At 49.1% G+C, this 16,875-nt stretch overlaps 1 protein-coding gene across 2 annotated transcripts; it reads left to right on the plus strand.

Moving 5' to 3' along the window:
- Positions 1-3,439: 3,439 nt before the first annotated feature.
- Positions 3,440-6,840, plus strand: LOC119324085 (probable fucosyltransferase 7). Of its 2 annotated transcripts, XM_037597830.1 has the most exons (3): positions 3,440-3,934; positions 4,956-6,447; positions 6,663-6,840. In XM_037597830.1, exons 1-2 carry the CDS (start codon positions 3,676-3,678, stop codon positions 6,425-6,427), a joined length of 1,731 nt encoding a protein of 576 aa, XP_037453727.1. In that variant the 5' UTR covers positions 3,440-3,675; the 3' UTR covers positions 6,428-6,447; positions 6,663-6,840. The 2 variants fall into 2 exon arrangements, with proteins under 2 accessions (XP_037453727.1, XP_037453726.1); XM_037597829.1 differs by lacking the exon at positions 6,663-6,840 and having other exon boundaries at positions 4,956-6,615.
- Positions 6,841-16,875: the final 10,035 nt, after the last annotated feature.

Genomic DNA, 16,875 nt, shown 5'->3' on the forward strand with positions numbered 1-16,875 from the left:
CTTCCAGCAAGCTCCCCTCTACCAGGCACCGCCGGCCTACGTCGACCTCGTCGACGACGAGGACGACAACGGCGACGCATGAGAAGACGGCGACGGCCACGACATCGACGGGCACGGCAGGAGCGCGCGGGCGGCGGATTTCTTTTGTTTTTTTATGTTAATTATGTCTATGTGAACTGTGAAACTGAGCCGTTTTGTGGCCGTGATGTTTAATTATGTTTATGTTTTTATGTTTGCGTTTAATTGATATTTTAGCATTTTATTTTATTTTTTGCGTTTATTTTAATCACGTCCACCCCGGACATGATTTGGGGTGCGGCCGTGCGTTGGGCGCAATGACACTCAATGGCGGATATGAACGGCTCTACTGCCGCTCCAAACGAACAAAAACATGCCGAAACGGACGTCCATTTTAACCTCATAGACTCACAGTGGCTCGCTCCTACACGGAGCCACCCAAGGTTTGCTTGTGCAGAAAGGGTCTCCCCTGCGCACCTCTGTTGCACTTGCGGAATGGCTGCATCGAGAGACAATGATCACTCGCCACCACCTAGTACCTGCCGCACGGACGCTGCTTCGGTGCCTTAAGGCACCTACCTTTGGGCCTATGACAGGTGGGCCTAACAGGTGGCTGGCCCATCTGTCACAGACCCAAAGGTAGGTGCCTTGCAGCGAAGCTGAGTTCCTGCCGCACCCAAGTGAAAATCACTGGCCAACCTAACAGCGCACGGGCCACAGTATAAGAATAACGAATCATGCTTATTTTTACAGGTACTACTTGTAACGAATAATCATGCTTGTGGCACGTGGTAGACAAAAAAAAAATACCACTATAAAACTACCGCGTCCAAGCCTACACTAACCGTGGCGGCTATGTGCTATGTATTTCTCAAAAAGAAAAAAAGGCTATGTGCTATGTGTCGAGTTCTGTGTCAGAACTACTGGACAGAACAAGATAAAATAAAAATGATTAGGCAGAGTAGTACAACTCGCGTCCGCGGCCGATTGATCAGGTCGTGTTGCTCGGCTCGTTCGGCGTCGAAAGATTCCAGGCTCCACCACTCCCACCTACCAGCGTCTAATTTAAGCCCGAGCAGTGGCGATCCCGGAGGAGGGTGGCGTCACGTCGACCTATGAAAACGAAGCTGCAACCACGGTGGAAGGATCAACCCACATGACCTACCTCTGGGATCCATCAACTTCATTTGAAAAAGGAAAGGAGAGAAACTACATCTGGAGAAGAGAGACTCCATGGTTCCACGCAACTGCACAAGTCCATGTCGCAAACTGACAGCTCCATGCGGGGCTGCCCAAGGGCACACATCTGGAAAGAGATGGAGCCCCGGGGCTAGCCGCTAGCCGTGTCGTGTGCTATTTTGACTCCCTAAAACAGGGAGAGCAGTACATGAGTACAACATCAAATGGCATAAAGCATACACCGGCCAAAAGTGCTATCGTAAGCTCGAGCTCACATGCTCTAAATCTTAGAGGAACAGTAATATCTGAAAAAATAGTAAAAAGAATTCTGAATTTGTTTGTCAAAAACATTGATGAATTTTCTACATGTGTGCAAATTTTCTGATGGAATCACATTGTGTCATAAAAAACAACAAAACCGATGCTCCAAAATGCTTCAAAAACATTCTTTTGGAGCATCAATTTTTTTGTCAGCACCTCCACAAATGTGATTTCATCATGAAATTTACACGCGTGTAGAAAAATCATCAATGTTTCATGACAAAAAACATCCGATTCTTTTTGCTTTTTACTATTTTTTAGGATTTTACTGTTTATCCGAGAGCATGTGAGCTCAAGCTCACATATTCCATGTCTGTACACCGGCACACTACTGTGAAAGGTGTGGGCGTTCTTCAAGACATGAACACTTCTTGTTTTGACGGTGATGTGTAAGAGGGGTCACGATGTCCAGAATTTTACCTTGTACATAAAGGTACTTCGGAAATAGTCCCCTCACATTACAAAACCGTGCACCGATGTCGCTACCTCTGTGTAAGAGGGGCGTACAACCTTGCACATGTATGGTAGTAGTTAGCACAAACCGACTATTGAGCATGTCTGTATTTTCTCTCCTCTGCGGTGACCAGGGCAACCCTAGCCCTCGCCGTCACCGCCTCCTACCTTCTTCTTTGTCCCCTCAGTGCTGCCGCCGAATGATGCAGGCAAACAAAGTGCATGTGGTACATGCATGGTGGTCGTCCGGGTTCTCACGGTTGAGGATGGCGAAGGGTTCATGCGCACGACGAGATCGGATGCAGTGTTTGGGGAATCGATAAACGACAACTCATTTGGGGAATCCAAGAGTGGTGCCCCTTCCCAACATGGGTAGTCGTGCGAGCTTCGGATCACCAGCGGTAACTGCATTGGCTCACCCGCCGATATCCTCATCAATTTGTACTCGAGGGGGGTGGGGGAGGGGCATTGCTGCTCTTGCATCGTCCGCATGGTGGCGGCATGCAAAAAAAATAACACCGACCATTTTGTTTGGCTTCAAGGCGGCTCGTGATGCTCCGCTGCTTCCGACGGTAAATGGTGGGGATAGGCGCTCCCATGGAACTCATGCTAGCATCACCCCTTCACTTTGCTGATCAGCGACGGTGATGCACTTCTCTTTTGAATATGGATAGAGTGTGGTTCCACTCTTGGCATGGCTTTGATGGAGGATCACACTCGAAAAGGAGTTCTGCTCGTGGGCTACCATGAGCTAGCCCCAGAGAGCACCGCGGTGGGTCCAAGTGAAATCATGGATGGCGTAGCTCTCATAGGATCCGCCATGGAAATGGTGACCAGAAGGCCACTACATATCTATGGTGCGACATTTTTCTTAACACAGTACAAACGCAAGAGTTCGTACATACGCGCATACACTCACCTTTATGAAGCACACACGAACACACTACCTCTATGAGACTTACAAAGTCAACGTAGGCGCCTCATCGTCGATGGAAACGTCTCCTCCCACTGAAAGCACACCGACGAAAATCCTAAAATAAATCCAGAAATAATGCGAGCACTAGGACTTGGACCCTGATGGGCTGGGGATACCACCGCCCCTCTAACCATCCAACCACAGGTTGGTTCGCCATGGTGAGACGTTTTGGATGTTGAATGAAAATCCTTGTCCAGCCGTTTACATGTTGGATTTATGTGGCGGAGCCGTCTGATTTGCGCGGAGGGAGGGTATACCTTTATCCTTTTTGGACCTAGCAAGTGAGTCAAATTACACAGGAAGAGCCTTTCTGCGAAATGCGCTGAACAAGTACTCAACCGATTCCGCATGCGGCCAATGAGCTAATCAGACATCAGGAAGGCCAACAAAGTGCCGTGAGACAACGAACAAATGTTTAAACATTGCTCGGGAATGTGGGTGCACGTACAAATAGTCTCCATCAGGGAGAGAAGTCTATGCGCCAGCGGGCACACGTCGGCATCACTCGCCCCCTCCTTCCATCTCTAGCCCGCGTAGCTTCCCGCAGTTTGACCACCTCCAAGCAGCCACCACCAAGTAGGAGAGGGGAGAAGAGAAGAGGAGCCAAGCAGGCACAACACAAGCGAAGCCACCATACACAAACTGGATCGTAAACTAGCGGCCGGCGGAGGAGGTCAACAGGCAGAGCGAGCCGTGACGAGCCCACGGAGCGGGCCGGCGGGAGGGCGATGGACATGAAGCGGGCGCGGAGCCCTCGGGCTCCGGCCGACGGCGACGACGACAAGAGGCGGGCTGCCAGCGCCAAGTGGGGCGGCGCCGTCCGGCCCAAGATGGTGCTAGTCGGGTTCCTCATCTCCCTGGCCCTCCTCGCGTTCACCTTCGGCGGCCGCTCGGCCGCCCTCCCCTCCACCCCCTCCTCGCCGTCCTCCGTCCCCAAGGCCGGCGGCCGGCACGTGGTCGACGGCGCCGGCGGCGCAACGCCGAAAAGTAAGCCTCCTTTCCCCCGTCCGAACTGCGGAGATCACATCCCACGTATGGCAGTAAAGCCCGATCGTTGACCGCCAGTACGCAGAGGAATTCTTGGTCGGGGTTGGTTGGCCTACGAACACGCCGCCGCCGCCGTGGTCGTAAGCAAATCCGCGTCTTTATTCTCTCCGCCATTCACACCATCCAGCAAAGTAGTACTAGCGCGGAAACCGCGGAAACTGCCTTTTTGCAGGAGGTACGAGGATGCCATCCTTAGCAATTAGTGAGTACTCCTACTCCTTAATTAGAACACTGGCGTTATTACCACAGATCTGGCCGGATTTTTGCTCGGATCACTGGCAATCTCGTGGATCAGACCATCAGATCGCGCTAGCAAGCTAGCAGAAGCAGGGCGATTGAATAATCAGCTCTCCCTCTGGGTTTTTTTTGGTGCTGTAGCGACAGTGCTGCCTGGTGCCATGACGCTGTGACGCTGGCGCATCCTTTTGCGGATCTTGTCCTACCTCATCAATCTTTTCCCAAAGGGGTGTGGCTTGTGCCGTAATGTCGGTGGATTGCCCTTGCAAAGGGTGTTCTGGTTCCAAAATGTCCACACCTTTTTACTTGATGAGTGGTCCCTCACTTTGTGAGACAAGTCCTACTGTTATTCTTTATTAAGCACTCCATCTGTCCGGGTGAGGCTTCGTAAAGGTAATTTTGTTAAACTAGTGAGGAGCCCAGCTCCAACATGGCTGGCTTCCTAATCTTCGCTGGTACAATGTCAGAAAAAAACTCGAAATGATACTTTTACGCCGTTCCTGAAATCAGCTCTCAATTTTATTGCTCTTCTTGAGAAAGCTGTGACAAAAAGATATGTAGTAATTGCTTGATGTTACTTCGCTGAAATTCTTTCTTTTTTCTCAAAAACAAAGAAGAGGATTCAACATTTTTGTTGAACTGACAGATCATAGCTATGTGTCTAAGATAGTAGTAAATCAGCTCTCATTTTTGATTAACTGACTTCAGTCGACTTCTCTTGCAGAAACCGTAATCCCTCCGAAGAACGTGGCCGCGCCAGCCACAACTCCGTCGCAGGACAAGCTTCTCGGCGGGCTGCTCTCGGCGGCGTTCGACGAATCCAGCTGCCAGAGCCGATACAAGTCGTCCCTGTACCGGAAGCCGTCGCCGTTCCCGCTCTCGCCGTACCTGGTGAAGAAGCTGCGCAAGTACGAGACGTACCACAAGAAGTGCGGCCCGGGCACGCAGCGGTACCGGACGGCCGTCGAGCAGCTCCAGGCGGGGCGCAACGCCGACAGCTCCGAGTGCAAGTACGTGGTGTGGTTCCCCTGCAACGGCCTCGGCAACCGCATGCTCACCATCGCCTCCACCTTCCTCTACGCGCTGCTCTCCGGCCGGGTCATGCTCGTCAACGTGCCGCGCGAACAGGAGGGCCTCTTCTGCGAGCCCTTCCCGGCCACCTCCTGGGTGCTCCCCGGCGGCTTCCCCGAGGGCAACCCGATGAAGCTCAACGTCGGCGCGCCCGAGAGCTACGTCAACATGCTCAAGAACGGCGTGATCCGGTACGACACGCCGGCGGCGTCGCTGCCGGCGCACGTGTACCTCCACGTCGAGCAGACCCGGCTGCGGCTGTCGGACAACATCTTCTGCGACGACGACCAGAAGCTGCTCCGCAAGTTCACCTGGATGATCCTCAAGTCCGACAGCTACTTCGCGCCGGCGCTGTTCCTGACGCCCATGTACGAGAAGGAGCTGGCGCGGATGTTCCCGCAGAAGGAGGCGACGTTCCACCACCTCGGCCGGTACCTCTTCCACCCGACGGACAGGGTGTGGGGGATCGTGCGGAGGTACTACGAGGCGTACCTCGCCCGGGTGGACGAGAAGATCGGGTTCCAGATCAGGATCTTCCCGGAGAAGCCGGTCAAGTTCGAGAACATGTACGACCAGCTCACCAGGTGCATCAGGGAGCAGCGCCTGCTGCCGGAGCTCGGGGAGCCGGCGTCCCCGGCGGCGAACGCGACCGGCAACGACGGGAAGGTGAAGGCTGTGCTGATCGCGTCGCTCTACTCGGGCTACTACGACAAGATCCGGGGCATGTACTACGAGAACCCGACCAAGACGGGGGAGATCGTGGCGGTGTACCAGCCGAGCCACGAGGAGAAGCAGGAGTACGCGTCCAACGAGCACAACCAGAAGGCGCTGGCGGAGATCTACCTGCTCAGCTACTGCGACAAGATCGCCATGAGCGCCTGGTCCACCTTCGGCTATGTCGCCTACGGCTTCGCCGGCGTCAAGCCCTGGATCCTGCTCCGGCCGGACTGGAACAAGGAGGTGTCCGACGTCGCCTGCGTCCGGTCCACGTCCGTCGAGCCGTGCCTGCACTCGCCGCCGATACTCGGGTGCCGGGCCAAGAAGGAGGTGGACGTGGCCCGCGTCAAGCCCTACGTCCGACACTGCGAGGACGTCGGGTTCGGCCTCAAGATGTTCGGTAGCTAAACAATGACATGGAGCTATAAGTAAGGTTTTTCAGTTTTTCTTCTTCCCCCAGTGGATTAATTAGGTGTTTGGGGGATGCCCTCTTACATTCGTTTCGTACTGTATTCAAATTCGTTCTTTGTACAACATGTAGCATCCGTACGTACACGCCTATACACAGACCGCTATTTGACCTCCGATTATACACCGACCCCTCCTATCTCTTTTGGGAATATTAAAAATCTTTTTTTGCCAGGGTAATGGGAGTTTTATTGCAAATTCATAGAGTTACAGTCGAGATGCCACACATCCTCGATACAAGGAGGAACTGAGCGAAGTCAGACAACGGTGGCTCGCTCCGTACGGCTATAATTTGCCACACGATCGACAACTCTATTTTGAGAACGACTAAGTTTCTGAGGAACAAATTGTTGGAAATATGCCCTAGAGGCAATAATAAAATGATTATTATTATATTTCCTTGTTCATGATAATTGTCTATTATTCATGCTATAATTGTGAAGGGGAGCCTTGGCGCAGTGGTAAAGTTGCTGCCTTGTGACCATGAGGTCATGGGTTCAAGTCCTGGAAACAGCCTCTTACATAAATGTAGGGAAAGGCTGCGTACTATAGACCCAAAGTGGTCGGACCCTTCCCTGAACCCTGCGCAAGCGGGAGCTACATGCACCAGGTTGCCCTTTTTTTATTCATGCTATAATTGTGTTATCCAAAAATCGTAATACATGTGTGAATACATAGACCACAACATGTCCCTAATAAGCCTCTAGTAGACTAGCTCGTTGATCAACTGATAGTCATGGTTTCCTGACTATGGACATTGGATGTCGTTGATAACGGGATCACATCATTAGGAGAATGATGTGATGGACAAGACCCAATCATAAGCATAGCACAAGATCGTGTAGTTCGTTTGCTATAGCTTTTCTAATGTCAAGTATCATTTCCTTAGACCATGAGATCGTGTAACTCCCGGATACCGTAGGAGTGCTTTGGGTGTACCAAACGTCACAACGTAACTGGGTGACTATAAAGGTACACTACAGGTATCCCCGAAAGTATCTGTTGAGTTGACACGGATCAAGACTGGGATTTGTCACTCCGTATGACAGAGAGGTATCTCTGGGCCCACTCGGTAATGCATCATCGTAATGAGCTCAATGTGACCAAGTGGTTTGTCACGGGATCATGCATTACGGTACGAGTAAAGTGACTTGCCGGTAACGAGATTGAACGAGGTATTGGGATACCGACGATCGAATCTCGGGCAAGTAACGTACCGATTGATAAAGGGAATTGTATACAGGATTACTCGAATCCTCGACATCGTGGTTCATCCGATGAGATCATCGTGGAACATGTGGGAGCCAACATGGGTATCCAGATCCCGCTGTTGGTTATTGGTCGGAGAGCTGTCTCGGTCATGTCTACGTGATTCCCGAACCCGTAGGGTCTACACACTTAAGATTCGGTGACGTTAGGGTTGTAGAGATATTAGTATGCGGTAACTCGAAAGTTGCTCGGAGTCCCGGATGTCACGAGGAGTTCCGGGATGGTCCGGAGGTGAAGAATTGTATATAGAAAGTCCAGTTTCGGCCACCGGGAAAGTTTCGGGGGTCATAGGTATTGTACCGGGACCACCGGAAGGGTCCCGGGGGTCCACCAGGTGGGGCCACCTATCCCGGAGGGCCATGTGGGCTGAAGAGGGAAGGGAACCAGCCCCTGGTGGGCTGGTGCGCCCCCCTTGGGCCTCCCCTGCACCTAGGGTTGGAAACCCTAGGGGTGGGGGGGCGCCCCACTTGACTTGGGGGGCAAGTCCCCCCCCCCTAGGCCGCCGCCCCCTCCCCCCCTTGGAGATGGGATCTCTAGGGGCCGGCGCACCCCTAGGCCCCCTATATAAAGAGGGGGGAGGGAGGGCAGCCGCACCCTAGTCCCTGGCGCCTCCCTCTCCCCCCGTACCACCTCTCCCTCTCGCTGAGCTTGGCGAAGCCCTGCCGAGATCGCTGCTGCTTCCACCACCATGCCGTCGTGCTGCTAGATCTCCATCAACCTCTCCTTCCCCCTTGCTGGATCAAGAAGGAGGAGACGTCTTCCCCAACCGTGCGTGTGTTGAACGCGGAGGTGCTGTCCGTTCAGCACTAGGATCTTCGGTGATTTGGATCACGACGAGTACGACTCCCTCAACCCCGTTCTCTTGAACGCTTCCGCGCGCGATCTACAAGGGTATGTAGATGCACTCCTCTCTCTCTCTCGTTGCTAGATGACTCCATAGATTGATCTTGGTGAAGCGTAGAAATTATTTATTTTCTGCAACGTTCCCCAACACAAACTCCCTACTACCAGCTAAGTACTTGATCTCCATCACTAAGTGGCCGTAAGATGAACGCTGGAGAGCATCCGTAGACAGGCATGGCAATGCTTCAGAAGAATCCGATTGTAGTATGTGACGCTCTCGATTGAATCGTACACTAATCATACACGCAAATGTGTATGATCAAGATCAAAGACTCACGGGAAGATTGTTGGGGAACGTAGCAGAAATTCAAAATTTTCCTACGTGTCACCAAGATCTATCTAGGGAGAAACCAACAATGAGGGGAAGGAGAGTGCATCTACATACCCTTGTAGATTGCTAAGTGGAAGCGTTCAAGAGAACGGGGTTTAAGGAGTCGTACTCGTCGTGATCCAAATCACTGGAGATCCTAGTGCCGAACGGACGACACCTCCGCGTTCAACACACGTACAGCCCGGTGACGTCTCCCACGCCTTGATCCAGCAAGGAGAGAGGGAGAGGTTGAGGAAGACTCCGTCCAGCAGCAGCACAACGGCGTGGTGGTGGTGGAGGAGCGTGGCAATCCTGCAGGGCTTCGCCAAGCACCGCGGGAGAGGAGAAGGAGAGAGGTAGGGCTGCACCAAGAGGGAGAGAAACTCATCTGTTGGGCAGCCCCTACACCTCAACTATTTATAGGGGAAGGGGAGGGGCTGCGCCCCCTCTAGGGTTCCCTCCCCAGGGGTGGCGGCAGCCCCCAGATCCCATCTGGGTGGCGGCCAGAAGGGGAGAGAGGGGAGGCGCACCTAGGGTGGGCCTTAAGGCCCATCTGCCCTAGGGTTTGCCCCCTTCCCACTCTTCGCTGCACCTTGGGTCTTGTGGGGGGGCGCACCAGCCCACCTGGGGCTGGTCCCCTCCCACACTTAGCCCATGAAGCCCTCCTGGGATGGTGGCCCACTTGGTGGACCCCCGGGACCCTCCCGATGGTCCCGGTACGTTACCGATAAAACCCGAAACTTTTCCGGTGACCAAAACAGGACTTCCCATATATAAATCTTTACCTCTGGACCATTCCGGAACTCCTCGTGACGTCCGGGATCACATCCGGGACTCCGAACAACATTCGGTAACCACATACAAACTTCCTTTATAACCCTAGCGTCATCGAACCTTAAGTGTGTAGACCCTACGGGTTCGGGAACCATGCAGACATGACCAAGACGTTCTCCGGTCAATAACCAATAGCGGGATCTGGATACCCATGTTGGCTCCCACATGTTCCACGATGATCTCATCGGATGAACCACAATGTCAAGGACTCAATCGATCCCGTATACAATTCCCTTTGTCTAGCGGTATTGTACTTGCCCGAGATTCGATCGTCGGTATCCTGATACCTTGTTCAATCTTGTTACCGGCAAGTCTCTTTACTCGTTCCATAACACATCATCCCGTGATCAACCCCTTGGTCACATTGTGCACATTATGATGATGTCCTACCGAGTGGGCCCAGAGATACCTCTCCGTTTACACGGAGTGACAAATCCCAGTCTCGATTCATGCCAACCCAACAGACACTTTCGGAGATACCTGTAGTGCACCTTTATAGCCACCCAGTTACGTTGTGATGTTTGGTACACCCAAAGCATTCCTACAGTATCCGGGAGTTGCACAATCTCATGGTCTAAGGAAATGATACTTGACATTAGAAAAGCTTTAGCATACGAACTACACGATCTTTGTGCTAGGCTTAGGATTGGGTCTTGTCCATCACATCATTCTGCTAATGATGTGATCCCGTTATCAACAACATCCAATGTCCATGGTCAGGAAACCGTAACCATCTATTGATCAACGAGCTAGTCAACTAGAGGCTTACTAGGGACATGGTGTTGTCTATGTATCCACACATGTATCTGAGTTTCCTTTCAATACAATTATAGCATGGATAATAAACGATTATCATGAACAAGGAAATATAATAATAATAACTAATTTATTATTGCCTCTAGGGCATATTTCCAACAGTCTCCCACTTGCACTAGAGTCAATAATCTAGTTCACATCGCTATGTGATTAACACTGATAGGTCACATCGCCATGTGACCAACATCCAAAGAGTTTACTAGTGTCACTAAACTAGTTCACATCACCATGTGATTAAGACTCAATAAGTTCTGGGGTTTGATCATGTTTTCCTTGTGAGATAAGTTTTAGTCAACGGGTCTGTAGTATTCAGATCCGTATGTACTTCACAATTCTCTATGTCATATTGTAAATGCTGCTTCCACGCTCCACTTGAAGCTATTCCAAATGGTTGCTCCACTATACGTATCCGGTTTGCTACTCAGAGTCATACGGATAGGTGTTAAAGCTTGCATCGACGTAACCCTTTACACCAAACTCTTTATCACCTCCATAATCGAGAAACATTTCCTTATCCCTCTAAGGATAATTTTGACCGCTGTCCAATGATCCGTTCCTGGATCATTCTTGTACCCCTTGACTGATTCATGGCAAGGCACACTTCCGGTGCGGCACACAGCATAACATACTATAGAGCCTACGTCTGAAGCATAGGGGATGGCCTTCGTCCTTTGTCTCTCTTCTGCCGTGGTCGAGCTTTAACTCTTAACTTCATACCTTACAACTCAGGCAAGAACTCCTTCTTTGACTGATCCATCTTGAACACCTTCAAGATCATGTCAAGGTATGTGCTCAATTGAAAGTATTATTAAGCATTTTGATCTATCTTATAGATCTTGATGCTTATTGTTCAAGTAGCCTAATCCAGGTTTTCCATTGAAAAACACTTTTCAAATAACCCTATATGCTTTCTAGAAATTCTACATCATTTCTGATCAACAATATGTCAACAACATATACTTATCAGAAATTCTATAATGCCCCCACTCACTTCTTTGGAAATACAAGTTTCTCATAAACTTTTGTATAAACCCATCTTTGATTATCTCATCAAGGCGTACATTCCAACTCCGAGATGCTTAATCCAGTCCTTAGAAGTTTTGCTGGAGTTTTGCATATTTGTTAGCGTTCTTTAGGATTGTCAAAACCTTCTGGTTGTATCACATACAACCTTTCCTCAAGAAAACTGTCGAGGAAACAATGGTTATTTGACATTCTATCTACAAGATTTCATAAATAATGCAGTAACTGCTAATACAATTCCAACAGACTCTTAGCATCGCTACGAGTGAGAAAGCCTCACCGTAGTCAACTCCTTGAACTTGTCGGAAAACATCTTAACGACAAGTCGAGCTTTCTTAATGGTGATTCTTACCATCATTGTCTGTCTTCCTTTTAAAATCCATCTGTACCCAATGGCCTTACGACCATCAAGTATTTCTTCCAAAGTCATGGATCCTTTCTCGGATTTTATGGCCTCGAGCCATTCGTCGGAATCTGGGCCCACCATCGCTTCTCCGTAGCTCGTAGGTTCATTGTTGTCTAGCAACATGACCTCTAAGACAGGATTGCGTACCACTCTGAAGTAGTACACATCCTTGTCACCCTACGAGGTACGGTAGTGACTTGATCCGAAACTTCATGATCACTATCATAAGCTTCTACTTCAATTGGTGTAGGTGCCACGGGAACAACTTCCTGTGCCCTGCTACACACTAGTTGAAGTGACGGTTCAGTAACCTCATCAAGTCTCCACCATCCTCCCACTCAATTCTTTCAAGAGAAACTTTTCCTCGAGAAAGGACCCGCTTCTCGAAACAATTACCTTTGCTTCCGAATCTAAGATAGGAGGTATACCCAACCATTTTGGGTATCCTATGAAGATGTATTTATCCGTTTTGGGTTCGAGCTTATCACGATGAAACTTTTTCACATAAGCGTCGCAGCCCCAAACTTTTAAGAAACGACAACTTAGGTTTCTCCAAACCATAGTTCAAACGGTGTCGTCTCAACGAAATTACGTGGTGCCCTATTAAAGTGAGTGTGGTTGTCTCTAATGCCTAACCCATGAACGATAGTGGGAATTCGATAAGAGACATCATGGTACGCACCATATCCAATAGGGTGCAACTATGATGTTCGGACACACCATCACACTATGGTGTTCCAGGCGGTATTAATTGTGAAACAATTTCCACAATGTCTTAATTGCGTGCCAAAGCTCGTTACTCAGATACTCATCTCTATGATCATATCATAGACATTTTATCCTCTTGTCACGATGATCTTCAACTTCACTCTGAAATTACTTGAACCATTCAATAATTCAGACTTGTGTTTCACCAAGTAAATATACTCAGTATCTACTTAAATCATCTGTGAAGTAAAACATAACGATATTCACTTCATGCCTCAGCACTCATTGGACTGCACACATCAAAGTGTGTTACTTCCAACAAGTTGCTATCTTGTTCCATCTTACTGAAAACGAGGCTTTTCAGTCATCTTGCCTATGTGGTATGATTTGCATATCTCAAGTGATTCAAAATCAAGTGAGTCCAAATGATCCATCTACATGGAGTTTCTTCATGCGTATACACCAATAGACATGGTTTGCATGTCTCAAACTTTTCAAAAACGAGTGAGTCCAAAGATCCATCAACATGGAGCTTCATCATGCGTTTTACACCAATATGACTTACATGGCAGTGCCACAAGTAAGTGGTACTATCATTACTATCTTATATCTTTTTGCATGAAAATGTGTATCACTACGATCGAGATTCAATAAACCATTCTTTTTAGGTGTAAGACCATTGAAGGTATTATTCAAATAAATAGAGTAACCATTATTCTCCTTAAATGAATAACCGTATTGCGACAGACATAATCCAATCATGTCTATGCTCAACGCAAACACCAAATAACAATTATTTAGGTTTAACACCAATCTCGATGGTAGAGGGAGCGTGCAATGCCTGATCACATCAACCTTGGAAACACTTCCAACACGTATCGTCAGCTCACCTTTAGCTAGTCTCCGTTTATTCCGTAGCTTTTATTTTGAGTTACTAACACTTAGCAACCGAACCGGTATCTAATACCCTAGTGCTACTAGGATTACTAGTAAAGTGCACATTAACATAATGTATATCCAATATACTTCTATCGACCTTGCCAGCCTTCTTATCTACCAAGTATCTAGGGTAATTCTGCTCCAGTGGATGTTCCCCTTATTACAGAAGCACTTAGTCTCGGGTTTGGGTTCAACCTTGAGTTTCTTCACTGGAGCAGCAACTGATTTGCCGTTTCATGAAGTGTCCCTTCTTTGCCCTTGCCCTTCTTGAAACTAGTGGTTTTACCAACCATCAACAATTGATGCTCCTTCTTGACTTCTACTTTCGCGGTGTCAAACATCGTGAATACCTCAAGGATCATCATATCTATCCCTGATATGTTATAGTTCATCACGAAGCTCTAGCAGCTTGGTGGCAATGACTTTGGAGAAACATCACTATCTCATCTGGAAGATCAACTCCCAGTCGATTCAAGTGATTGTTGCACTCAGACAATCTGAGCACAAGCTCAACGATTGAGCTTTTCTCCCTTAGTTTGCAGGCTAAGAAAATCATCGGAGGTCTTATACCTCTTGACGTGGGCACGAGCCTGAAATCCCAATTTCAGCCCTCGAAACATCTCATATGTTCCGCGACGTTTCGAAAAACGTCTTTGGTGCCTCAACTCTAAACCTTTTAACTGAACTATCACGTAGTTATCAAAACGTGTATGTACGATGTTCGCAACATCCACAGACGATGATTGGAGTTCAGCACACTAAGCGGTGCATTAAGGACATAAGCTTTCTACTATCCGCATAATCGCTACTGTCAACTTTCAACTATATTTTCTCTAGGAACATATCTAAACAGTGGAACTAAAGCGTGAGCTTACGACATAATTTGCAAAGATCTTTTGACTATGTTCAGGATAATTAAGTTCATCTCATGAACTCCCACTCAGATAGACATCCCTCTAGTCATCTAAGTGATTACATGATCCGAGTCAACTAGGCCGTGTCCGATCATCACGTGAGACGGACTAGTCATCATCAGTGAACATCTTCATGTTGATCGTATCTACTATACGACTCATGCTTGCCTTTCGGTCTCTTGTGTTCCGAGGCCATGTCTGTACATGCTAGGCTCGTCAAGTTAACCTAAGTGTTTCGCGTGTGTAAATCTGGCTTACACCCGTTGTATGTGAACGTAAGAATCTATCACACCCGATCATCACGTGGTGCTTCGAGACGACGAACTTTCGCAACGGTGCAGAGTTAGGGGGAACACTTTCTTGAAATTTTAATGAGGGATCATCTTATTTACTACCGTCGTTCTAAGCAAATAAGATGCATAAACATGATAAACATCACATGCAATCAAAAAGTGACATGATATGGCCAATATCATTTTGCTCCTTTTGATCTCCATCTTCGGGGCTCCATGATCATCATCGTCACCGGCATGACACCATGATCTCCATCATCATGATCTCCATCATCGTGTCTCCATGAAGTTGTCTTGCCAACTTATTACTTCTACTACTATGGCTACCGGTTAGCAATAAAGTAAAGTAATTACATGGCGTTGTTCAATGACACGTAGGTCATACAATAAATAAAGACAACTCCTATGGCTCCTGCCGGTTGTCATACTCATCGACATGCAAGTCGTGATTCCTATTACAAGAACATGATCAATCTCATACATCACATATCATTCATCACATTCTTTTTGGCCATATGACATCTAGCATACCCTGCAAAAACAAGTTAGACGTCCTCTAATTGTTGTTTGCATGTTTTACGTGGCTGCTATGGGTTTCTAGCAAGAACGTTTCTTACCTACGCAAAACCACAACGTGATATGTCAATTGCTATTTACCCTTCATAAGGACCCTTTTCATCGAATCTGTTCTGACTAAAGTGGGAGAGACTGGCACCCGCTAGCCACCTTATGCACCAAGTGCATGTCAGTCGGTGGAACCTGTCTCACGTAAGTGTACGTGTAAGGTCGGTCCGGGCCGCTTCATCCCACAATACCGTCGAAACAATATTGGACTAGTAACGGTAAGCATATTGAACAAAATCAACACCAACAACTACTTTGTGTTCTACTCGTGCAAAGAATCTACGCAATAGACCTAGCTCATGATGCCACTGTTGGGGAACGTAGCAGAAATTCAAAATTTCCCTACGTGTCACCAAGATCTATCTAGGGAGAAACCAGCAACGAGGGGAAGGAGAGTGCATCTACATACCCTTGTAGATCGCTAAGCGGAAGCGTTCAAGAGAACGGGGTTGAAGGAGTCATACTCGTCGTGATCCAAATCACCGGAGATCCTAGTGCCGAACGGACGGCACCTCCGTGTTCAACACACATACAGCCCGGTGACGTCTCCCAAGCCTTGATCCAGCAAGGAGAGAGGGAGAGGTTGAGGAAGACTCCTTCCAGCAGCAGCACAACGGCGTGGTGGTGGTGGAGGAGCGTGGCAATCCTGCAGGGCTTCGCCAAGCACCGCGGGAGAGGAGAAGGGAGAGAGGTAGGGATGCGCCAAGAGGGAGAGAAATTCATCTGTTGGGCAGCCCCTACACCTCAACTATTTATAGGGGAAGGGGAGGGGCTGAGCCCCTTCTAGGGTTCCCTCCCCAGGGGTGGCAGCAGCCCCCAGATCCCATCTGGGTGGCGGCCAGAAGGGGAGAGAGGGGAGGCGCACCTAGGGTGGGCCTTAAGGCCCATCTGCCCTAGGGTTTGCCCCCTTCCCACTCTTCCCTGCACCTTGGGTCTTGTGGGGGGGGGGGGCGCACTAGCCCACCTGGGGCTGGTCCCCTCCCACACTTAGCCCATGAAGCCCTCCTGAGGTGGTGGCCCCACTTGGTGGACCCTCGGGACCCTCCTGGTGGTCCCGGTATGTTACCGATAAAACCTGAAACTTTTCCGGTGATGAAAACAGGACTTTCCATATATAAATCTTTCCCTCCGGACCATTCCGGAACTCCTCATGACGTCCGGGATCACATCCGGGACTCCGAACAACATTCGGTAACCACATACAAACTTCCTTTATAACCATAGCGTCATCGAACCTTAAGTGTGTAGACCCTACGGGTTCAGGAACCATGCAGACATGACCGAGACGTTCTCCGGTGAATAACCAACAGCGGGATCTGGATACCCATGCTGGCTCCCACATGTTCCAC

This window comes from Triticum dicoccoides, chromosome 6B, assembly GCF_002162155.2.
Source record: "Triticum dicoccoides isolate Atlit2015 ecotype Zavitan chromosome 6B, WEW_v2.0, whole genome shotgun sequence".
Taxonomy (NCBI): Eukaryota; Viridiplantae; Streptophyta; class Magnoliopsida; order Poales; family Poaceae; genus Triticum; species Triticum dicoccoides.

Bases quoted from the DNA above. Each gene is read 5' to 3' on its own strand.
- LOC119324085 (XM_037597830.1), top strand. From the start codon at position 3,676: ATGGACATGAAGCGGGCGCGGAGCCCTCGGGCTCCGGCCGACGGCGAC. The intron at 3,935-4,955 runs GTAAGCCTCCTT...CTTCTCTTGCAG, and splicing joins CGGCGGCGCAACGCCGAAAA to AAACCGTAATCCCTCCGAAG.